Source organism: Polypterus senegalus, chromosome 18, assembly GCF_016835505.1.
Source record: "Polypterus senegalus isolate Bchr_013 chromosome 18, ASM1683550v1, whole genome shotgun sequence".
Classification (NCBI taxonomy): Eukaryota; Metazoa; Chordata; class Cladistia; order Polypteriformes; family Polypteridae; genus Polypterus; species Polypterus senegalus.
In genome coordinates, this window is record NC_053171.1 from 7421244 (window position 1) to 7447463 (window position 26220).

Consider the following 26220-nt stretch of genomic DNA (forward strand, 5'->3'; position numbering starts at 1 on the left):
AGACACTACATAATGGACAGAAAATCATGATATATGTGTACTGTATAGATATATATGCAGATACATAGGAAAGGCCCTATATTTTGGATAAACAAATAGAAAAGACAGTTTTAGGTAGACAGGTTCTATAGCTCTCTGGGAGGCCAGGATAAAGAGAAGACAGAACAATTCATGTCTTTGCCAAGGTGTTGGCAGAAGATGGCAATAATATGAGGAGTGTGTTGGCATCCCGACTGGCATGGAGCAAGGATCTGTAACCCAGCTGAGAGTCCAATACGATGGAAGGACAGGGAGAGATAACTAGATGTGGATTCAGTCTCTCCCGATACGTTCGATGGCAACATCCCTGGGCTTTAGTGCCCATATGGACACCCACTGCTCATGCTGGAAATTGTATCGCCATGGAGCAGCTCTGCTAGGTGCTGTGATTGCTGACTTGGAGGTGTTGTAGAGATCCATGATTCCTACTTTGTGAGGCTTCTGACTAACCCAGAAGTATTTTCTATGGGCAGTGCCCTGGCACTGAAAGTACTCTCAGGTTTTCTATGAAAGGCGCCTCTCTGCCTCACCCAAATGGAAGGAGGACAAAGCTCACACAGAAGAAGCAGAGGAGGAATAAAGAAGAGAAAGAGAAACACCTTTTATGGGACTTGTGCCACTGTGGTTGTGCCTGGGGTTTGGGGTGTTGCGACACCCCCAAGTGGAGGTAGGCATATAGTGTAAAAAAAAAATAAATGAGAGCTAGAACAGTCAGTACGCCCTTTTTTTTGTATGATTGTGGAAAAGAGAAAAAAGGGTGAAACAAAAAGTGCTGCATATGTCGTTCATCCTCTGGTGTCTCTCCTCTTAGTCTCGTCAGGGAGCTCCTTGCTTGCTGGTGTCAGGTGTCATGTTAATGGCAGCTTACAACGTGATGGTCTTTTAAATAGACCTCAGGGTGTCAGAGGTAGGACCACTGGGGCCAAGTTGGAAGTGGCTTCAGTGGGTTTCTTCCTGTTGGCTGGGGGTGAAGGAGAGGAGGCCGTTAGTGATTGTGTTTCTCGAGATGCCAGTCTGTACATTCTTACCTTGGTAATGTCGCTAAGATGCCTTGGATTTGTGCATGTGAGATGATAGATTGGAAAATAGTTGTATAATAGGATGCATACATTTGAAAGATATCTATGATTCTTTTGTGTTGTTTGTGCTGGAATTTGGCCTGTTGTCAAATTCTTTTTGCTGCTCAGTACCACTTTGGCCAGGCCCCTCATATCATGCCATGTTGGGTGTGAGCTCAGGTCTTGTTTTGCGTAATCCTTGGTCACATCCTTTACACTCTTGGTGTCCACATCAGATTATCGATTAAAGGACAGATTAAACTATTCCTTCTCTCAGTATGACGCCCTCTTGAGGTCCTTTTTGGACTTGCACATACAATTCTGTACCTTCTTGACATTGTCCTTCATACATTTCACCCTTGTCATATGGGACAGACTTTGTCAAAAAAAACAACTCCTTTTTTTTTTTTTAACTTGGGTGTGAACCTGTTGTCACCATGAGCTCCTGTCATTTAGTGCTTTATTTTGTCTCTATCTCTCTCTTTTTTTTAAATATTCCATAGAAGATTCAAGTTCCTTTTTCATCTGTGGCTCTCTCGGGCTGACGCTTTAAAGGAAACATGCCAACGTGTTTATCTCGATGACATGGGACGCTTTTGAAAGTAACACCAAGGCCTTCATTTATTCTTGACGTATTTTAACGTGCATACAAGACAATATGAAAACCTGTAAGGTGGCCAGGCGTTGCCACTTAATTCCTTGTGTTAAAGTGACAGATCGTCCCCTCGCTTCTTCACAAACACTACCTGTTAGGACAATGCACCTCGGCAGAGGATATGAGAAATGGAATTATGTTACCAAGGAGATAGCATTTACTATAATGAAGAGTAGATCCCAGCAAATGGCTTCTTTTAGTGCTCTCGGCCGAGCCACAAAAGCAATTGATTGGTCTTGGCATTTAGGCTTCTATCAGCTGTGTCATCCGTAGCTTCAGGAGAGAAGACGCTAATCTAAAGTGACATTTCTCTTCTGCCCCGATGAAAGCAATTACTGCATTCCTAAATGATCATTTGCACAAGTTTCAGCCGCTTTAATTGATCTGTGGTCTCTCTCTCTTTTTTTGGGCGTTCAGTTGTGAAGTGATTAGCCAGTTTGGGGGCTCAAAATCAATCAGGGTGTCCTTAGGTCAGTCCACGTCTCTGAAAATGTATGACCGTAGGCTGAGCAGGTGTCATTGTGAACTGCAGGACAAGTAGAGGCTACCATGTACGGTGGGAAGAGCGGGGTTCACCGTGAACTGAGGAGCCAGTGGTCACCATTGACTGAACAGGAGTCACCATGAAATGTAAGCTGACCCTGGGGTCATTGTAATGTGTGGGTCAAACAGGAGTCAGTGTGAACTGAAGTCTAAGTGGGCACTACCATATAATGTGGGCTGGACAGGGCCTTCATAAAATGTAGGCTAGGTGTGCAATCTGGGGTTAGAGTGAGCTGAAAGCTACGTAGATCCTACCATATACTGTGGGAAGAGCAGGAGTCACCATGAACTGAAGGCCAATGAGGGTCATCATGAACTGCATGGAGAACAAAAGTCACCATGACACGTGGGCAGGACAGGGGTCGCTATAATGTGTAGACCAAAGTGGAGCCAGTGTGAACTGAAGACTAAATAGGTGAGCTAAGCTGGGGTCATCATAAAGTGTAGACCAACTAGGGTCTACCCTGAAATGTAGGCCAGACAAGGGTCAGTGTGTATTATTGGTTGAGCTGGGGTCACCAAATACTGTAGGCTGTGCCTGGGTTAAGTGTAGGTCATTTTTAAATGTTGTCCAAACAAGAGGTCACCATAAACTGTAGGCCAAACAAAAATCTTCATAAAGTATAAGCAGCCACGCTGGGGGCGCCATACAGTGAGTATGGAACAGGAGTTACCATGAACTGAGGACCAAGCTGGCAGTCACTGTGTACTGCAGGCCAATTGAAGTCGGTGTGTAATGTCACCATAAACAACACGCTGAGCAATGGCCTTCATAAACTGTAGGTCAAGCAGGGATTACTGTGTACTTGATGTCAAGCAGGTTTGACCATGAACAGTAGGCAGGGTAGGGAGCTTCTGTGTGCTGTAGGTTGAGCGGGGGTCACCATGAACTGTTGGCCGAGCAAGGATCATCATAAAGTGGTGGCCAACAACAGGTCACCGTTAACTGAAGGTCATGCAGGGTCTACCATGTACTATAGGTTGAGTAAAGGTCATTGTAATGTTTAAGCCAACCAGGGGTCATTATGAATAGAAGGCCAAGCGATGCCTCACCGTTACCAGTAGACTGAACAGACAACCCAATGTACTGAAGGCCTAACAGAATTCGTCATGGACTGTAGACCAAACAGTGGTCACCATGAGCTGTAGACCGAGTAGTGATCATGCTGGTCTGTAGGCTGAGCAGGGCTCACTATGAACTGTGTAAGCCAAGAAGTGGTCTTCATGTTTTGTGAGCTGGTGTTCCAGTTAAGTGAATGACAAGCAGGGGTCATCATGACCTGTACCCTCAACAGTAGTCACCATTAGCTGTAGGGCAAGCAGGGGTCACTTTATGCTTTAAACTGGGAAGTGGTCACTCAAACCTGATGGCTGAGCAGGGGTCACGTTGAAGTTTAAGCCAAGTAGTGGTCACCAAATACTGCAGGTTGAGCTGCAGTGAGCTGAAGGCAAAGAAGGGACCACTGTGAACTGTCACTCTGTTATGAAGACCGATTATTGTCACCACATACTGTATGTTAAATTGGTCTTCCTGTGTCCAGGGTCACCGTGAACAGCAGGCTGATCGTTGGTCACCATATACTGCACGTTGAGCTTGTGTCACAATGAATTGAAGGCCAAGCAGGGGTCACCATGTAACCAAGTGCCGAGGTCTTTGTTTCACCTTAAAGCACAGACGGCACAGCAGCATAGAAATAGAGCGCCTCTCACTGCAAATATGGAAACGTCAAGCAAAATGGGAATCAAAGCTGGAGACACCAGTGTGGGGTCACTTACTGTCGGTGTGCTTGTCTTGATTTGATCTCCACACCAGTCATTCACAGCAAGGTCATTCTACTTGTATCTTGGATATGGAGACAGAAAGCACAGCCACAGGTTCCTTTTGTGGGGTCTCGTCTGTTGTGTTGACAGAGAAGCCGGGGGGTCCAGGAAATATTTGCAGATTTCTCTGTTGATAAGGTCTCTTTATTAATTTCTATCAGAACAGATTATGCACACCAGTATGGTTCTGAGAAGTGATATTTTTTGGCACCATTTTCATAATGTTTACTGTCAGCTTTCAAAGAAAGAACATCCCGCTAAAGCGAAAATAACGCGCAATACATCTGAGAACTGAGAATGCAGACAACAGAGAAAGTGGCCACACGTTTACTTTACTAGTGGAGAAGGCGTTAAATCAAAAGGAGAAACAACAAGCACAAAGAGATCAGATACAATCAGGCCTTAACGTGCCTGCGCTGAACCACAAGGAGCACTGAAATTGTTTGAAGGCTTTAGTTTTCACAGCTAGTTGTGAACAGAGATAAGAACAAAGTCCTCAGGATTATTGTCAGGTCAGGTCAGGTCAGGTTGGGAAGCAGGCACTGGTACACCACACGACGAAACAGCTCGGGACACGGTCCAGTCGCGCCCTCTGGAAATGACCCTCTGTCTGCCGCAGCTGGGTATTACAGTTGCCTGGTCCAGCCACTCGGGTCCTCAAGAATGAGGATCCTGCAAGCCAGATCACCCTCTGTAAATCAACATGGCCATAGTGCCGTAACGGACACTCCCTCACAATGCAGGTCAAGTGCCTCATTCGGATCTCCGTGAGTAACACAAAGTCACACCAGCGGCACCCAAGGAATCTCCGGAGAGACACACATGAAGGAGTCCAGTCTTCATCTCAAGTCAATGGATGGCGTCCAAGTCTCACAAACGGGCAGCAGCAGGACTCCAAAGACTTGGACCTTCGTCCTTTTGTTGAGATATAGGGTTGCGCCACACACCCCTTTCCAGCGACCTCATGCCCCCCAATCCCCTCCCAATCTGTCTAATGACCTCATAGGAAGAGTCACCAGAGACATGAATGTCACTGTCAATGCCGTTTAGTATTATTGTGAGCAGTAAGAACACCAGGATACACTAACGCGATGACAGCACAAGCAACAGAAATAAAGGACCAAAAACCCAGAGCAAAACCTGATTTCCCAATTTTCACCACTAAGTGTAACCCAAGGAGACGTTTCTTTGATGTCGAATTATCCACCGAGGGGATACGGGATATCATCAGCACGGCCTTATTTAACACGGAGTTAATTGGAGTGCCCCCTGGTTTGACCTGTGGAGACGAGGAATTTGACCAATCGGAATACACGATACTGTAAAGAACCAGTAGAAAGCAAATGATCATTTAATAGCAAAGGTGGGCGGGTGAGAACCCTTTGTGGTCATGTGACACATAAGATGAAGAAAGCAAAACTTAAACAACAAACAGCAGCACGGTGTGTGAGAGGAGGGGAGGCTGCTGCCTGTGTGTGGTGTGTTTGTGTTTCTGTGCAGTTGTCAACGGGTCTGAATTTGCTGTCAAAAGAATGAGTGAGTCTGCTATGAATTGGATCGGTGCTGTACCAAGTGAGTATTGTTCTTCAGAAATGGTATTTCTCAATACACAAGTAGCTGTATACAGACCCCGTCACTTTTTACACAGGTTGTTACATTGCAGCCTTGTGCTAATCATTTGCAAATCATTTTTTCCCCTCATCAAACAACACCTAATACACCAGAAAGACAAATCGACAACAGGATTTTAGAAATTAAAAATCTGAACTCTCACATTGACATGAGAATTCAGACCCTTCACTCAGCACTTAGTTGATTCCAGCCTGGAGTCTTCTTGGATGTGACGTGAAATGTGTTATGAACTTGAGTGTGCGTAAGCACGATTTAATAACTGTTAAACCCCAGCTAGTCACACCAAAAGGGAAACAAATAATCTTTTTAAAATTAAAAAATGTATTTTAACTAAAACGCTCTGTGACACAAAAATAAGCCCTGAGGCGCACAATGTAAAAGGCCATCCCAAAAACAAACAAAATCCCAATCTGAAATCCAAGTGTTGAAGTTACAAAAGTAGAGCACAGGTTCACAAAAGCATAGGAACTCACCAACTTCACAAGCACATTCACAATGAACCGCAAGGGACCATAGCCAGTCTCTTCGACAGTTATGGGAAGTGGTCCCTCCTCAAAACTTGTAGCACATAATAAAAGATGCTTAAACATAAACTAAATAAACAATGAATAAAACAGACATAAAATGGTATTTCAACCCCAGCCAAGGGAGGAGCCCTGACTGGAATATAACAACAGGCCTCACACACCTGGAGTTGGAAATTTCCTGCCATTCTTCTCCTGCACAACCTCTCAAAACTCTTACCAGTTTAGATGGACACCATCCATCAGGTCTTTCCAGAGTTGTTTGATTGTGTTCAAGTCTGGATTCTGGCTCAGCCATTCAAGGACATTCCCAGAGTTGTCCCTTAGCCACTCCTGTGTTGTCTTTGCTTTGTCCTGTTGGACGGTGAACCTTTGTCCCAGTCTGAGGTGCAGAGCCCTCTGAGCAGGTGACCATTTAAGGGCATTTCTGTACTTTGCTCTGTTCTGCTTTTCCTTGACCCAGACTTGTCTTCCAGTCCCTGATGCTGCTGCTGCTGCCACCACCAGGCTTTAATTGTTGGCATGGTATTGTGTAGTTGGGGAGCGGTGCCTAGTTTCTTCAAAACCTGACAATGAGAAGTGTAGCGACACAGTTCAGTCTTGGCTTCATCAGACCAGAGTCTTGTTTCTCACAGTCTGATCTGAGAGTCCTTTAGGTGCCTTTTTCACAAACTCCAAGTGGGCCTTCATGTGTCATCTGGCCACTCTGCTGTAAAACTAGATTAGTGGAGTGTTGCAGTTGTGCTTGTCCTTCTAAAAGATTCTCCATACAGGTTCTTTGGAGCTCAGCCAGAGTGACCGTTAGGTTTTTGGTCACCTCTCTTGCTATAGCCCTTCTCTCACTGTTGCTCAGTTTGGAGAGCCGTAGTTCTGCCAAACTTCTACCATTTAAGAATTATGGAGGCCACTACGTTCTTGGGATCCTTCAGTGCTGCAGCCTTCCCCAGATCTGTGCCTCAACATCATCTTGTCTTTAAGCTCTGCAGGCAGTTCCTTCAACCTCATGGCTTGGGTTTTGGTGAGTTGTGAGACTTTCTGTAGTCATGTGTGTGCCTTTCCTAATCAAGTATAATCTGTTAAACTGACCGCAGGTGGACCTCAAACAAGGTGTAGAAACATCTCAGTGATGGTCAATGGAAAGGGATGATCGTGAGATAAAGCAAAGGGTCTAAATGCTTGTGTCATGATTCTTTTTTTTTATTTTGTATTTATAAATAACTAGCTGCGCCCACATAGCAGTGAAGCAAGACAAACTTTAAAAATCATAAAAAAAAAATTAAAATTAAACAATAAAATGCAATTCTGGCCATGCGGAAGGTAGGTACGCTCCAGTGTCAAACGTGGGGACTGTATCTGATCGTGTTCATCCCTGATGGGAGAGCGTCCCCTGCGTTGGGAGAAGAGCACATGGCTGTGATATCTCTGCCAATCAGCAGCTACCCTCTAAAACACACGTAGCTCTGATCTCTCTCAAAAACGTCAAACTTTACTCCTTAACAATCTCTAGATGGTAATGTCTGCTGAACAAACAGGTATTGCCAGCTAAGTGGAGGCAAGGGGCACTCCAACATGTGGCGAGCGATAGAGCGACTCGAACAGAGGCTGGCGTGTGAGTGAGGAGGACCCCGCTTCCATCTCCCCTCGGCCCGCTGCTTATCTCTCGGATTCGCACAAATAAATCGGTACTGCAATACTTAGCACAATGAGAGAAGTCGCAAAATCAACTGGAATGTTCAAGCAAATTCTAGAAAAAAAACCCAATCTAAATCCATTAAGTAGTTGTGAAAAGCGGACAGACATACAGACAGATGGACGTTGGATTTTATATATATATATATAATATAGAGAGAGAGAGATTTAAATCACTTTGCAGAGATCAGATTTGACTTTAATATTAAAGAGTCAAAAACCAAATGAATTCCACAATGATTCCCTGATATATAACTATTCTTTATAGGCACTGCCCACCTGTTCCCTTTAGCTCCACTGGATAAGCTGCAGCTTACTGTTTCAGAGCCCCCCCCAGGTTCACGGCTATGTGAGGATGCAGAACCCTGAGTGATTTCCTGCTGGTGACATTTGGGGGCTTGTCCTGGAAGAGTGAGGTTTATAGAGTCTGTCCCTGTGTAATTAAATCCCACTGCAGTTGCGGTTTAGAAGTCAGAAATTTGTTCAATTTAGCTCAACTCTACAGGCTGATACCAACTATCTCAGAGGGTCCGGAGTTATGGCCATCCCCTCTGTGTGAGGGCATGAAATGGAGAGGATTGAGACCTTGTCGGTGACATTGGCCAATACTGTTTAACAAATACCAACCCCATTACCCTGGAATTTTTATTGTGCTCCTTTTCATTAGCACCATTACTTTGTTTTTTTTTTGATTGCATTATTAACTCTAATAAAGCCGAGGTGCCATTTGTGCACTCATTCAGCATACATAAGCATTGATACATTGGATTCTGTCATCTCCTATCCTGATAGCTCAAATTCTCATGTCACATGTTTGCTTCCTACAATAACTGATACATGTGACTCAAGTATGAAGGTCACGCCATCCTGGCATGCCAAGCACCACTTGGCACCTGAACATCATGCTCACCAAGTTTGTGGACCGAATGAAATCTTGCTGCTGCTCTGCTATTTGCCTCCAAACAGCCATTCCAGCGTCTTTTATGGATTGTGTGAGCAGCGGACCATCAGACGGTGCATTTGTACCGACGCCGAGATGATCTACAGTAGCAATCTGCCACTTGGCGCAACGTGCATCTGTATTTGAGACTGAAATGATCCAATTACACTCGTGATGCTTGCAAAAACTCCCATAAATTGATTATGACAAGCAGGGTGGCGTTATGGTGGGGCCTGAAAATCTATGTGGTACAGCGACTGGCACAAAGTGCTGGCTGTTTTTTCATATATGCAGACACATAAAAGCTGCTCTTTATTTTATCAGGTTGAGTCAAGTCAAGTTTATTGCCGTGTGTACAGAAGATGGTGAGATTCGTAACTTGTATGAAAACAGGGCACTTTACAAAGCAGACATGAGATAAAAAGGTGTGCACAAGCTGCTAGATGTCCACACAGAATGCAAGGCTCATTATGGCAGGTGCCAAACTGGTCACCAGCCTGGCTGGCAGCAAATCTGAGAAACTCCAGGTCAGCTTATGCAGTGGCAGAGAAGGTTGCTGTGTAAATGTCAGGACCCCAAGTTCGAGACCCCCCAAAGAGGATGAGTGGTGACCAGTGGCACTGGGACTTGGACCCACTCAGGGGGAGGAGCAGCATATAATGGGAGGGGCAAGCACAAGTTGAGAATGGTCTCTTTTAGTTCAACTTGATAAGCTGTGGCTTACTGACTTGCAGGCCCCGGGTTCAGCCTTTCTGTTTGAGGACATAGTGAGAAGGCAAGCAAAATGACCCCTTTTATTACAATATGCAAGCTTTCGAGGTAACTCGGGCCCCTTCTTCAGGCAAGATGTAATACAGAAACTGAAGTTCCATGTGTTTATATACACACTAGGACAAGAACCAACATTAGAAAACCTTTACGTGAGACATCTTAAATGTAAAAAATGAATAGACCTCTTCAGGCTAAGATTCATTAAACAAGAGTGGAGAACAATGTATGGTCAAGATCTTTGGATAAGATAACTGTCCAACAAAGTCCTTGGATGTTTCTGATGAGTTTTTCAATACATTGTGGGTCTGTAGACAGGTTGACTGTTTGAGGACATGAAATGGAGGTGGCCGTCTCAAGCGACTTCTCACTAGACTCTGTCTTGGTTATGAGCCCCTAGCTCATTTGTCTGTTCTTTTTTTAGATTCTTTTCTTTGTCTTTTGAATATTATTTTGTAAATTCTGTTTCATTTTTTCCCTTCTGTTTATATATTACTAGCAGAAGCACTCAGCATTGCCTGAATAACTAATTTTAAAGCAGAACTATCTAACTTCTATTTGGCAGCAGAAGACACTTTGCCAAATGCATTCATTTTCTAAGGAGGCATAGTGTTGACAAAAAACATGAGTAAATGCTGATTAAATTCAAAAAAGAAATACTTGTCTCACAGACAACAATTATGTGCTGTAAGAGAATAGACAACACAAGCGTAAAGGTTTGAGGCACCCAAAGGCAAATTGAAATGAAAATAAACGCGTTAAACAAACAGCATTGAGAAGAGAGAAAAAAAAAAAAAAGTCTTTTCAGGCACAAGTTTATGGATTGACTGCCCAGAGACGTTAGGACTTCCAGCAGGGAGAGGTGGGTCCAAGCAGAGGGATACCGGAAGAGACATCAGTGGTGTTAGTGCCGTCAGTCTTCAGGTCTGCATTTGGAGGACGAGAAGAGACATTCGTACACAGCGCCAACCCCTGGAGCGGCGGATTATTATCCCCTGTGGGCAGCTGCCTCACAGTATGGCGACCCGGGTTCATGTCCAGGGTCTTCCCTCTGTGAACTTTGCATGTTCTCCTGAAACTGCGTGGGTTTCCTCTCACTGTCCAAAGGCATGCTGCTTAGGTGAATTGGCGACACTAAATTGGCCCAAGTGTGTGAATGTGTGTTCACCCTGCAATGGACTGGCGCTCCCTCCTGGGGTTTGTTCCTGCCTTGCGCCCTATGCTAGGTACGATAGACCTCAACCCTGGACTTGATTATGTGGGTTAGAAAACAACATGACATTGATCACGTGTGACAAATCACTTTGCGTGAATACAGGATGTTGACTTTTCCAGGAATTGGAGCTTTGAGATTTTTGATTTATTAATTTAAATTTAGGGGTCAAAATTCTTGAAAGGCAAAGAACTTAAAACTCAATATAGTGAAACTCACACCTACCAACACCAGGGTACCCCCAGGGACAAAATTCTGCCTTCCAAAGTTGTTTATAGTCTGTTTATTACAAAAATGGAATCTATACTATTAAAAAGCAAAGTCCTCACTGACTGACTGACTTATCACTAATTCTCCAACTTCCCGTGTAGGTAGAAGGCTGACATTTTGCAGGCTCATTCCTTACAGCTTACTTACAAAAGTTAAGCAGGTTTCATTTCAAAGTTCTACGCATAACGGTAATAACTGAATCCTACTTACGTACATATATACGGCCATAGCCTGTAGCTCGGTCGCCGTGTGAGGTGGAGTTGTGTCCCCCATCACCACGCCTCCCACGTAGTTGGCTGCCTGCCCATATAAGGCCGTCCTTCAGCAGCAATCCAATAGACACGCTGCCGCTACGAGGCGTTTGTCACGCCTAAGACGAATACGATATTCGCGAGATACAAGTTTAATGAGAAGACGCAGGGTATAAATGAGACTTTTGATCACTTTGAAACGGAGTTGAAATTGCTGGTGAAAGACTGTGCTTATGCAAACAAAGATGAGATGGTCAAAGATAGAATAGTGTTTGGCACAAACTCGGCAATAGTGCAAGAGAAACCTTTAAGTGCCGGGTCTGAGCTAACATTAAATAAAGCCATTGACATAGCAAGATCGCACGAGATAGTACAAGCACAGCTGAGAACCTTCGATGCATGTACTCCGAGCGGCTCACGTGAACAGACTGTGAACGACATACGCAGACAAAAAGCAAGAGCTCCAAAGAGCGCTGAACAAAAAGCGCATTACACAATTGAGAAGGCAGCAAAAGAATATGAAGTGAGTGACGCATACAAGCATATTCATAAGTGCAGCTACTGCGGAAACAAAGCACACTGTGTAAGAAGTCAATGTCCAGCTAAAGGAAGACAGTGTAAAAAATGTGGTAAATTGAACCAGTTCGCTAAAGTTTGCAGGACTGGGAAAGGTAAACCCGTGCATGCAGTGTGTGATGTCTCAGATAAAGAGGAAGACGAGCTGCTTATTGATGCAGTAGGAAAGGAATAACCCTCTGAATTTGAACAAGCCTTTGTAGACATATCAATAGGAAAGCAAGGTGTAAGCTTAAGTTTAAATTAAGTTCTTAGACACGCTGCCGCTAAATATTCGCAGGCAAATCCACAACTTAATACCGGGAATGCCTGTTAAACATCTTAGATTCACGAGTACCGATTTGGGTAGTGAACACTTGAATGAATGAAACCTGTTATCTTTACAACGGTTGACAAACACGGAATATAACTTGAACACAACACGTCCTCCAAATACGAGCCTGATTGAAAGAAATAATGAGAATCAAATCCTTGATGACAGCAACACTCATAACAGTGACCAAACAATTCCATTGACAATCATGTTACGTTATTTTTAAAATGTTTCCTTTTCTTTTTCATAACTTCTTTAACACACTACTTCTCTGCTGCAAAGCGCGGGTATTTTGCTAGTATGTGTATAAAGTTTTGTTTAGATTGGGCCAAGGGTGTGGAATTGTGTTGAATCGGTGCGCATATTTTGATTTTGGCATTTATACCAGCTTTTGGACCTCAACACCAAAACAGTTGTGAGACAAAAAGAGAGATAACACCAAACCCATGTCTTCTCCTCCCCAAGGGGCGTGCGGTGCCATCGCATCGCACTACACACCTCTTCCTACTTTCCAACCAGAATGTCCCAATCACATCGAAGCAATAAGGGGAAAGGGAGTTTCTCTGTGAAGTCTAGAGGTTTTGTTTGTGTAGTGTACAAGCAAAAAGACCATTTTTGCCCTCAGAGATTAATACAGTGGACCAAAATAAAAAACTGACGTCTTCTTAAGGAAAGTTGACATTTTTTGCTGGAAAAGAAAATCCCTAAATGCTGCAACCATATCTAGTACTGGCATACAACGCAAGCCTAGTGTGTAAATGTGTGACGAACAAACACACATACATTTTATACTTTTTGTGTAAGATTATTGTTATTATACAAGTATTTATTTATTACCTTTTATTAAACAACTAGCCATCCACCGTGGCTCCGCTCGCATAGTAGTGAACCAGGATGGTGAGGAGGGTCCTGCCCGGCTCCCCACTCCTGACATCACACTTCCCCCTCCCCTTGGCCCGCAGCCTCTGTCTCAGATTAGCGTGAATATATCGCTCCTGCAAGTCAGCTATGATACTCGACACGATGAGAGAAGTCGCAAAATCAACCAGAATGTTCAAGCAAACTATAGAAAAAAACACAATCTCAATCTGTGAAGTAGTTCTCTCGTGAGATGCATACAGACAGACAGACAGACAGACAGACATACTATATATATATATTAGATACTGTATATACTGTATACAGTTTTATGTGTGTGTGTGTATATATATATATATTGTGGCCTTGACCCGAACACAGACAGGCGGACATTTTGTTTGTTCACACGTGTTTATTTACAAATATATTTACAGTTAAATGGTCACTCAGACCCAGCCCAAAATCAGTGCACAAAGCCCAACACAGTCCTGGCCACAAATGCCACTTCTTCGGGCCGCCTCCACTCTCCTCTCTTGCCTTGTCCTCCTTCCACCCGACTCTAGCCTTGAATGAAGGGAGATGGCCCCTTTTATATACTCCCGGACGAGCTCCAGGTGGTTCCCGGCATTCCCCTCTTGGCCAAGCCCCAGTGTGGTGGAAGTGCCGGCTGTTCTCCCAGCAGCTCTCCAGGTGTCCTCCTAAATCTTCCCCCCAGCACTTCCTGGGGTGGTGGAAGTGCTGCGGTCACAAGTCCCCAAGGCATTGGGGCGCCTCCTGGTGGTGACCACGGGCCCCTACAGGGAGGGGCTTCCATGCCCTGAACCTGTGGCCCCCAAAGCAACCAGGAAGGCGGCCCCCACATGATCCAGGGTGGGCGCAGACCCACATCTGGTCCCTCATGGCGTCCCGGCCGGGTCGTGGCCCCTGGCATCCCTGACAATATATATATATATATATATATATATATATATATATATATATATATATATATATACACAGTCGATTCCGGTTAATTGGACCACTGGTTAATCGGACCAGCCGCTTATTTGGACCGAATCCTAAAGAACCGGAGCAGATAATATTACATAAGCCTAATATTGTTCACTTATTTGGACCAAAATTCCGTTTAATCGGACCAAAGAATGTGACAGAGAATAAGAAAAAGAAACCACAAGTCGCACGCGGAAAGCGGATGTAAAGCAGGTCAGCAACATCGGGAGGATCCCTGGGCTCCCCAGGAGAATTTATGCTTTTATCAAAGGTCAGGAAGTTGGAAAATTTGTACCAAGTGCAAACCAGTGGGGGTGAACATGCCTGCCCTTTCTTTCCTAAAATGGACCGCCCAGTAGCTGGCAACATGAAGTCGAGCGTAAACAAGTGCAGTGTGTAAACAGAATGCGTCAGATCACACTAGACAAGTTCTTCAAACGTTGACTGGAATTTGGTAATGTAACCTTTTTTATTCTGCTTCGCATGCTGAGTGTCGTGTAGATTGTTTCGAAGAATTTGTAGATTTCTTTTTCAATAAATAAAGTTGTAAGAAACCATACACGTACATGTATGTAGTTCTTGTTTGTACATTCGCCATACGCATGTGCAGCACAATAAAAGTCATAATGACATTTTAGTATGTTACTTATAGCACGTCCCATCTTGGTTGCACATGTATAGGGCATGTTCATATAATCGGACCAGCCAGTTATTAGGACCAAAATGATCACGTCCCGAGGTGGTCAGATTAACAGGAATTGACTGTATAGATAATATGTTATTATTACTAATGATTCTAATTTTGTTTTTTTGATTTACTAGCCCTGTATTTAATGTATTAAGTCCACTATATGTTGAGCCTAAGGTAGCGGGGCCTCCTTATGCTGCAGTTGTGGCACTGTAAGGCATTCATATGGAATTTCTAACTCAGAAACTCAGATTTCCCACCTGTCTGATAGCGTGCGAAGACAGCATAACACCGAGGCGTTCATTAAACATGTCAGTTCTTGGCCTCTTGTCTTGTTTTTACAATATGGATAATCCATACTTAAAGTTTAGTTTGTGTGGAAGGCAATCACTAAAGCTGTGAACATGTTATAATGACGCCATGTATTGTACATAGCCATGCTGCTATGCAGAGATTGTGACCCGTGATGTCACCCTATTGAGGGTCACACACGCGCTGGTCATCCGAGATCGTGTTTCACAAGTGCCTGTATTAATATTTGTTGTTGTTGTTATTCAGTCTTCTCGGTTTCAGAAATTTTGTGCAACGATATTTTGTCTGCATCTTCGTTTAGTGATTTGTCAGTAGTGACAGAGAGGAACTAACTCACAGTTTGGACCTTTGCTCGTTTTACGACTTACATTACATCTTCTGATCTCTCTTTAAAAAGTACATCTCACTTGTCCTCAGAAGCCATTTCAGTGATCTTCCTGGTTTATGAACTCGGCTCTGGAATTTGTGTCTTGGATTATGGATTAAACTTTAACTTTTCAGCCTGTCTTTCTGTCCAGCATTTTGGATTCCTTTATTGCTTGGATTTGTGTTTGTTTTTGAATATGCGTTGTTATTGTGAGCCAGAGGTTTGCATAGCTCCTCTCTCCCATATCTACAACTATGTGTCCCCCAGAAAAAGCCACCTTCTAGATTTCTGGGGTAAGGCGGATTTTGGATGGCAGACCTTATTGGAGCCTAGAGGCCTACGTCTGGAGTTTTGAGAACTGGACATGTGGTAAAGACATAAAAGACTGTCACTTAGGAGAATGAAATTGAGGCAGGCCCTCCCTTTCTGTTGTCATGCAATCCATTGAGGTGTAAGATGTTGTTGATATGACAGGCTTAATTTTTCAGAATTAGTGACAATGCCATTTTCTCTTCTTCCTCCCCAAAAAGGCTACAAGCGTTGAGGAAGGAAAAGTCCCGAGATGCGGCTCGTTCTCGGAGAGGCAAAGAAAATTTTGAATTCTACGAGCTGGCCAAACTCCTGCCGCTCCCGGGTGCCATCACCAGCCAGCTTGACAAAGCCTCCATTATCCGCCTCACCATCAGCTATCTAAAAATGCGAGACTTTGCAAATCAAGGTGATCCTCCCTGGAACATCAGGATAGAAGGGCCACCTCCAAACACTTCGGTGAAAGGTAAGGCCTCCGTGGGGTGTCTTAATGCACAGTGCCTCGTGAAATCAAATGTGGGTGCTATATAATGCAACGTCCCAAGACTGAGATGTCACAGATTTGGGTTTTGTGTTAAGATTTATGACAGCAGTACAGTTTACCCCGTAAGAGTCAACAGTGTCAAGAAAGAGAAACAGATCAGTGTTGGGACAGAATGGCAGCTTGGGGGTTACATGTATGTAAATGTAATGTTAATGAGCACACATAACCTTGAAGACACATTGCAGCTGAGCAGCGCCTGTCATTGGGACTATCAGGGCGCACATTGTCACGGTAAGAGATCCAAACCAGTCGACTCTTATTTGGGATCAATGACTCATTCATTTTTTTTCCACACAGAAATGCAGTGTAGCACTTGGCACAAATGCTTTGTGCTGTAATTGACTGCACGCTTCAACAAATACAGAATGTGTCACCAGAACAGTACATCAAATGGCAAGGATGAGGCCGAGAGGTGGTTGGTGGGGGGGGGTGGGTTTATCTCAAATAAATCCGATTAAAATCCAGCCGGAGTGACTGGTTGTGTTTGCATTGACCTTTGAGTAGAGTGAGCTCCTGAAGTTAAGTGACGCTCTGACTGTGGGCCACACATGGAGGGGACTGTGACCCTCGTGGCCTTGTCATCACCTCACATCCCTCAGGCGCATTGTTTGTGCAGGGAGCTGGATAGAGCTGTGGAGGAAGTCATTATTCTGAAGGGGTTCTTATGCATTCTTACACACTTCTGGGTGTCCGAGTCAACCGTGGTGGGAACGGGGGCAAAGCTGTACAGGGTGCAACCGCAGTAGTCCTGAGCAATCTGGAATCATAAGGAACGTCAGCATGAGAGCAGCATATCTCATCAGCTCCTCGATCCTGCCATTTATGAAGGTCCTCAAAGTATTCCAAGTGTGCAGAGTCCAGTGAAGTTCAGACATATACATGTGCTAGTCATCATACAACACGTCACCACTCTGCAGAGCCATAATTGGTGATAGGTATGAAAGGTGCTATATAACAGAGAGATAGATGGATAGATGTGAAAAACACACGTTAGTATTTATTAGCACCACGATTAGTGGTGGATAGATGTAAAAGGAGCTATATAATAAACAGGTAGGTAGATAGGTGCTATTTAAATATAATGTAAGGTCCCTTTTGTTACATGTATAGTCTAGGGAAATTGTTACTTGCATGTGCTACTCATTATTGCCATTCTCCAGCACCATGAATAATGATAGATGTGTAGACACATGGGTAGATGTGAAAGATGCTATATACAAAGGACATTCAAAAAGTTTCCGCACTTTTATATTTTTGTTAGATATGGTAAAGGCGGGAGGAGCAGTGATTGGTTGTGTCTGAGAATGTCATGCGACTAGTTCTGTCTGCCCTTGCAGTTTAGTATAGGAGTTGTCACCCTGTGGTGAAGATGGCTGTGAAACTTAGAAATTGCAGCAAAGAGGAACAGCGCTCTGTCATACACTTTGTGTGCACTGGGAGCACAAATTCATCTCTGCATGTGTGCTCAGTATTGGGATAAAGTCCTCTCTCATAGAGTCGTCTATGAGTGGATTGAAATGATTGAAAATGGCCGTACGAGTGTGACAGATGCAGAGTGCTCTGGACGTCCAGTTATAGCCGCGTGATGATGATGTGAAAGCAGCGGTGCGTCAGTGGCTGCACGCTCAACCAAAAACATTTTTTGCTGATGGCATTAAAGCTTTGGTACAGCAGTGGGAGAATTGCATTGCAAAGGAAGGTGACTATGCAGAAAAGTGATGTCATTTGTTTTTGAAATTCTTAATAAATAGAGTTCAAAATAAAAAGTGTGGAAACTTTATGGACGTCCCTCGTGAATAGGCTTGAATGCACTTATGGCCACACGTAAAGAGGCTAATGAAATGATTTACTTGCATCAGAGTCTTTTAGTTACCACTGGACACCTGACATTTGGATTATGCAACATATGTTTTCTGATTTCTTTCTTGGACATTTTGTTATTGTTTGCTGTTGGGTCTCAATTCAAGGTTGTAGAAACAATAATTTGGTGATCTCTGTTCTCCTTGAAAGAATGAGATCAAAGGTTCTTCTTGGTCACTCATACAATGTAACTGATCAAAGAAATTATCATTTTTGGGTTGAGTGTTCCTCTGATCTCCACATTTAGCTCCTTCTACTTTGCTTGCTCTCCATCATCCTGGCCGTGGTTCGCTGTGGCGCTGCTCTGCGTTTTTTGTGAACTGTTAACATGAGCCACTCCAGTTTAGGTCTCACTTTACTTCTCTTCATTTTTACCCCACACAGGGTGGCCGCTGTGTATCCCAACATCCTTTCAGCTTTTTTAATCCCTTCTGTGCACTGACGCTGATGGGTCCAGTCTGCCTCCTCAGTTCTTGTCATGAGGTGTACTTTCAAGCTTCAGTCACTCATTTTCTTGTTATATCTAATATTTTTACATTACACCTCATCAGTCCGACTCTGATTTCTGTCCAGGATCATCTCTGGCACTACAAACAGTTTGACACTTTAGGCCCCGATGTCATCTAATGAAAGCTTTTTCTCTAAAAGGATTCAGCTTGTGATGTCTTTGATGGCAGTCTGTCTCTCCACACACCTTTACATGAAGACTCCAGTGTGGACTTGGAATTTGGCATTTCAGGTCCCCGGTCATTTGCTTCATGTATTCGCCCGCTGTCACCACCCATCAGTGACCTTTGAGTTTACACCAAATCCGCCGCAAATGTTAATAAGTGTGTCCGTCTTAATATTGCAGAGCAGGTCGGGATGTTTTTGTGATTTGCTTTCTCGGGATGCATTTGTAATTTTGTTTGTGGAAGTGTGGCGCTCCGCTCCTTTGGCAGCCTGTCTTTCAATCTTTTTTTTCTGCGAGCGTCTGTGTCAGCGTCGCTATGAATATGTTATTATGTGAGATTTGACTGCACTGAGTTGTGCCGAGGCGTTTCCACTTAATAAGTGATGATTGTAACCTTTAGGGAAATCTCGGCAAAGCCACTCCGCTCGGCGAATGCTCTTTAGTTCAAGATTCAGCACAGACGCGGTTGCTTGTGTCGTGTCAGGACCGGTTACAAGCGAAAGCAACTGGGGGGGACCCCACACCTCCCTGCCCCAAAATTTAATTCATTCCATTTTGGGATGTAAAACTTTGCAAGAAAATGTCCTGGAAAACGTAATGGCAAAAAAACAAAAGAATAAAACTTTGGGGATTTTCACTGCAAAATGTCAGGGAATGAATAAGTGGCTAATTCTCTTGATGCATACGTGACTCCAAAAAAAAAAAATAAAAAAAAAAAATCTCTGTGTCCCCAACATTCCCCCTCCCAGCTCATCTCATTTAGTGACCCCCCGTTCCCAATTGACCTTTACCGTAATTGACCCATCAAATCATATTTACTCCCTTTTCCTGAAAATTGCTCGTCTTTGTCAACGCCGTTTCACATCTGCTGAAGGACACTTGCAAACAAGCCTGACCTTTCCACTTGTTTTCGGTTGGCACACAGAGGCTGACCCACCGTATCCCACCTGTGTATTTATTATTCATGCAGCTATTCCAGCCGGAGAATGTATGCAGAGCGTGGCATCGCCAAATGCCACGCTTAAGAAAGCACACAAACACACCCACTGGCTCACTCACATGCACAAATCTACACCTCCATCAACTGCTGGCGTGTTCACACATTGATATTTACAGTACCAGTCCAAAGTCTGGACACACCCAGAAATGTTCAAGCTTTTGACATATCATTGTTTTTTTTATCAAGATTCCAGCCAAGAGTAGTGTTTGTAATGGCTATTAGAGCTTGAAATGGATCATTTTTTAATGTACGATTCACATATGACTACAAAGCCCCATTTTCAGCAGCCATTCCTTGAGAGTCCTAATGGTTACTTCTCTTAGCTTAGCCTTAATTAGCCATGTGTTAAAGCTAATTGGTTATTAGAGAAACTTTTGTGATTGTATTAGAACCACTGTAGTCTCGTGGGGCCAAGTGTGGTTCTCGAATGACAGTACACATCGGGGGCATCTCGTTAAACAGTTAGTAGTGAAATCTGACGCTAAAAAGGCTGCACCCAAAGGGCTTCTTCTAAATAAACTTGTCCCCCAATTCCCTCCTGTTCTTGCACTTTTAAGCAGTGGGGTTTCAGAGAGAATGAGAGAGTAAAAGAGGACACTGCAGTAAAATGGAAGCCAGTGCATCGTAGCCAATCCCCAGGTTACAGAGAATGTGAGGCAAAACTGTTTATTAAAAGGAAAGGCACTACATAACAAACTCATCAGGCAGGCTTCAAGGTTTGCTCAGGCCTAAGAATGGGGTACGGGCTTTAAACACTTCAAAAATACTTTTAAATGTTCCAGATATACAACATTTTATCTAAGGGAGAGGAAACTATTAAAAAAACCCTCTGGTTTACAGGTTAAAGCCAAGAAAAATCTTTATGTATAAAGGAATATTCAAATTATGAGCAAAAATGAAAAAGGCAAATAAAAGTCATAGGGGATTTGTTTAAAAAGGCAATCCAAATCCACTGTCCACTAGCAAAATACAATAACTAGAAGCAAAATTCAGTTAAGACGAAAAATTAAAGGAAACAAACAAAACTCACAAGAAAGATGACCACTCCACTAATCCAGTGGCACATCACTGGGATCCACGCCTCAACCTCCATATAAAGGCTGGGGGCGGACCCACAGAATGATGTCATGGTGGTCCCACCCCTTGGGAGGCCACCCACTAAACATAAGGAATAGATTCAAGTAAATAAGGAATAAACATGCCAATTTTAACAAAAAATTACATGAAAGCAAAAAATATATGAAAAATAATATTTCAAAAATAATAAGAAAAAAACATAAAACAAGCATAAGTCAGAAATCAAACCCTGGGTGTAATTAGATAGATATGAAAGGCACTATATATTAGATAGATAGATCAGAAAGATGCCTGATATGATAATTCTGAATAGGTGCATTAAATATCAAAGGATACTGTGTGACCCTTTAAACCTATTAAAGTGGCAGATGTGAATGTCACAATGCACAACAAGTAGAAATACTGAGTGTAGATGCAGAAGTGGCCTTTCCTTGTTGAATAAAATTCAGCAAAATAAGTGTCTCCATTTCACAACACTGATATGTGAAAGAGCCGAGACGGAAAAGAAAGATTTAAATGACAAAGGATTTAGGATGTAATTCTCGTCTTTATCCTAAAGATGACGTCTTAAAGCCCAGCGTCTGTAATGCGGCATCTTTGCTTTATTTTCTTTGTGCCCTGGGTGATAAGCTCTTTTACATTTCTCTTTCACTTTTCTGTGTTTTTTGTTTCATGCTGCTGAGCCCCGTAAACCCTCTCACCAGACTGTTCTGAATTGCAGCTTATGTCAGCTTTGACTAGATTTGTTCCAAATATTTCCTCTTGTCTTTTCAAACACATCCCAATTACAAAGCTCTTTAGCGAGTCCTTCTCACAGGTATCATCACGCTCAGTTTCTCTCTTCCCCCACAAATCCATGAGCAGCGTGTTTGGGAAAAGCAGCAAGGCACTTGGGCCTTTTGTTTTCTTTTTCTTTTTTATTTTTACAGGCACACGTCTGTCATACAACTCAAAGAAATGCCTGCTGTTGGTAAAGGGAGTCCTCAAATGACAGGGGAGGAAGGGTGTGGGGTGTCATATTATAGTGCACAGCTATCATGGGAAAGAGCTGTGGAAGTCTATCAGTTATATAGTGCCTTATCTATCTATCTATCTATCTATCTATCTATCTATCTATCTATCTATCTATCTATCTATCTATCTATCTATCTATCTATCTATCTATCTATCTATCTATCTATCTATCATATAGTGCTTCTCATATAGTGCTCTCGTATTCCCATCAGCCTATGTAGTATAGTGCCTTTCATGTATATTTACTTTTCTGTCTATCTTATATAATACTGTCACATCTGTCTGTGTTGTTTAGTTTCTTTCATGCGTGTATGATGACAGGCAGCCCCTTATTGTCCCATTACATCACAGGTGGACTGGCATCCTGACCAGTTTATGTTTCTCACTCCTGCCTTTGTGATCTTGTTTTTAAAAGAAAAGCCAGAGGATGAATGGATTTGCATGAGATGAAATTATTTTAGCCAACACTTTTTCCTGAAAGTGAGTTACAAATCACTTTGTATTTATTTGTTTATCTGTCTGTTTGTTTGATTTTTGTGGAAGTGCAGCTATTATATTAAAGGCTGTTTGTGCAATCCACGTGACTTTTTTCTTTGTCTTCTCATCCATTTGTTATTTTTTAGTGTTTTAATATGTGTTTAAGTCTGTCTGCTAAGTGTTGCTAGGTATCTTAAATCCTCTTACCTGTACCTTTGGACTCGACATTTTGGTAAGGCTGGCATTTTCATTTTTTTTTTATAACATTACAAAATGATAATGGTATATAAAGTAAGAGTTAATTACGAACCTTAAGCAGGCCATGCTCATCCAGTGCCTTATGGTTACACTGCCATTTACAATTGTGATATATATATATATTTTTAAGTAGTTTAAAATTTCACAGAATGCAGTTTGCATCTCCTCCTTGAATCAAAGCAGCGTGTATGCATTTCGAAGCCACACGTCCATGTCAGTGCAGGGTATTGGCATTCATTTTCACATTTTCAGTGTAATATGTACATATCAGTTATGTCATTTTATAAAATGTTGTTTGTTTCTGAAATGTTAGTAAGTTGTCAGCCTCGTCTATGATGTCTGTTAAATCAATATATAAATAAAATGCTAAGAGCTGTCTACCAGGGCTAGAACCTTAATCTTAGTTTTAGTACAAGGCTTATGACCTGATATGTTCTGTAAATTAAAAAAAAGAAATATAGGTAGTGGCAACCTGGTGGGCACTTTACTTGGAGGCAGAGAAGTTTATTATAATTAAAGCACAGTCTGTGCATGCCCATGTATTGATAAGGCCCCTCTGTGTACTTTGCACGAGTGTGCGGGATTCATAAGCAGGTTCTTACGTTGATCAGTACTGGCTGGAGAGTTTGCTGCTGTTTATATCTAGCCTTTGGTCGCATTTTATTTTAGGTCTGTGTGTTTCACTAGTAACTCTTCCTTTTGCATTGTGTGCATTTAGTTGGAAAGTGCAGACACCTTTTAGCTCACAGAGCAGTTCATAGCTGAGTCCAGGGCGTTTGTGCTTAGAGTACTCAAGCTTATTGGTTCACACGCCAACATGTCTGTCGTTATGTAAGTAATAAAGACAACTCCAATACCCAGCATGCTTTCTGTGAGAAATACAGGTGGGGATCAGAAGTGAAGAAAGGGGTAAAGAGACCAAATTCAGCAGAAGGTTTTGCCATGTGAAGGAGTACGATGTAAAGAGTGCATGGCCTTGGTTGGTCTTTATTAGGCACAATAAAAGGCACCCCGTGTAGGAGTTACTGCTCACCCTTCCTCTTTCCTGTTGCTTTATGTGCCCACAAACTGCCCTCTGTGGGTGTTTCTTTTCGCCTTTCTTATTGGTTCTTGCGTTTTACAAGACCACCCCATCTAGGCGTTTCTATTTAGATGTCAGGAATGCACACTGCAATTTGACCCTTACATTTGGTAATGATGGGCATGTTGGTTCACTTGACTGATTTGAATCTTTCAAATTAGCCGTTTAAGTAAATCGATTCTTTTCACTCATTTGATTTGTTTGATTCATTTAGAGCCTGGTATATATGGCAGTCCTGAGGGGTTTCCGTCTGACCATATCACATATTTATAATTTAATCATCCGTACATTGTTTTGATATATGCGAGCTGTGCTACGCATCTAACATGGGTTGGAATCTAAGTAATCAACATAGACCTCAGCTTTAATGTTTGCACTGCACTTTCTATTGAAATGTACTTTGTAATGAATGTCATAATAAAATGCATTGCGTTTGTCATTTTGACAGATGGCGCATCACAAACACTAGCACTGATAAAATGCATTACTGTACTACAAATGGTTGTGATGCGCCATCTGTTGAAATGACAAATGCAGCACATACATGTCTCTGTTAAATACCCTTTGGTATAAGATTTGTAAGAAAGTGTTCAAGTTTGTGATGCACCATCGGCACCAAGTGCACGACATTTTATTGATAAAAATGTTTGTGATGCTACAATCCGTTAGAATGACAGAGACATAGCAACCGAATGGACAAACTGAAACACACAGAGATCTTTTTATTAAGGTGAATGTTTGAAAGTGTGTTTATAAAGATAGAAATCATTTTGTTTATTAATTTATAAGTAATTAATTATATATTTAACCCACAAATGTGTGTGACCTTGTCATTTTTCACCACAGGAAGCGTGATAGCATGTTTAAAATGCCTAATTTAAATAAGACGTTTCATTGTGTAATTTATATTGATTATTTCATGAATCAAATGAGCAGGAATCTTTACACTGATTTTTGGGTAGTGCCTCGATCACGAATCAGAAGAGTCATTGAAAAGAGCCGTCTAGAAAGACCAAATTGTGTGCCACTCACTCTTTACTAATTTTCATGCATTGTCAAACTTTCTAGGTGTTCAGAGAAACAAGTGAGGGAAGCGAAACATTCGAGCAAACTTTGCATTCAATTTTATTTAATTTTTCTTTAATGAGGGTCAAACAGAAGAAGTGAATAATGCATGAAGTTGTCATTGTTTTAATACCCTGTTTGCGTTATTGCTTTAAGCCAGTCCTTTTTTACATATATTTTACATATATTATTTATTGTTTTTGTCCGTTGTCCCAAGGCTGCTCTCTGTATCATTGTAGTATTGTATTGTGTCCCCTGCATGTGTCTTATCATCTCGTGCCTGTTTGGATACGTTCACATTGCCAGGCTGAAGTGACTCAAATCTGATTCCCCCCCGAATGTGACACAAACGTCATGTTTTCAGGGCTGTGCGGACACTGATCTTTTCAAGTGTAATTTGAGTCACTTTCACGTGTATTCCTGGATGGCATACGTACCCGATTTCTGGCCATGTGACTTGAATGAGAACGTTCAGATCAAAATTCATGTGTTTGTTTTTGCCTATACTCATGGACTGAGTGCTGTTGTCATCAGCCTGCACTAGCAGTGCGGCAAAACAACAATGGAGGAGAGCTACGGCTGTGACAGCAGTCACAGACCCCCCCATTGCTGGCTCCTTTCTCGTACCCACACATCCCTTGATGCAGCAGTGCCAGCAATCGCTATGAAAACAGCTAAATCTAGTCGCCCAGGCTTTTGTCGACTTCTCATCCTAATCTTGCACAGCTGCCCTCCACAGCTAAATGCGTTTGTACACTAGCTACCTACACATCCATTTAAATACCACAAGACGTCCCACAAATGTGATGTTTTTTTGTTGGTGGTGACTCCAATGACACAAATGTGTCAACATGAACATGTGTGTCATTTTGGAGGACATGTTACCTTCACGTTACAGTTAAATACAGATCACTTGTACTTATGAATATGAACTGTCAAATCCAAATTGAGCAGTGAGGCTTGTAATGTGAATGTAGCCGATGTGGGGGGCACCATGCAAAGTTACTGAACATGCTGCCCGGTTTAGACAGCATGTGCCAAGACAAACTCCTGAGCATCCTGAAACTAAAAATCAAGAAACGTGGCAGCTACTCTACGGCCACTTGATCCCATACAGCTCCTTTCACACGTGACTTAGACAGTCAGGGTGAGATTTCATCCCGTGTTCTCCACCCTCCTTCTCAGCCCCTCGAACGGATCTCCAGGGCTTATGGTGTTAACGGCCTTCAGGATAGGAAGCGCAGTAAAAGTTTTTTATTTTATTTATTTATTTTATGCTCTGCAAATGGATGGTAATTTCGCCAGCTGTGAACGCGAGATGTTTCATTCCCAGGCCGAGTTGTAAGAAAAATTGA

The 26220-nt window shown here is 42.7% G+C and overlaps 1 protein-coding gene across 4 annotated transcripts in view; it reads left to right on the forward strand.

Moving 5' to 3' along the window:
• The window catches only part of LOC120518989 (neuronal PAS domain-containing protein 3), a 716144-nt gene that overhangs the window by 286365 nt on the left and 403559 nt on the right, over window positions 1-26220 (forward strand). For all 4 annotated transcript variants that reach the window (XM_039742042.1, XM_039742043.1, XM_039742044.1 and 1 more), the window contains one exon: window positions 16038-16282. In XM_039742042.1, the coding sequence (XP_039597976.1) occupies window positions 16038-16282 (245 nt within the window). The remainder of the gene's footprint in view (window positions 1-16037; window positions 16283-26220) is intronic.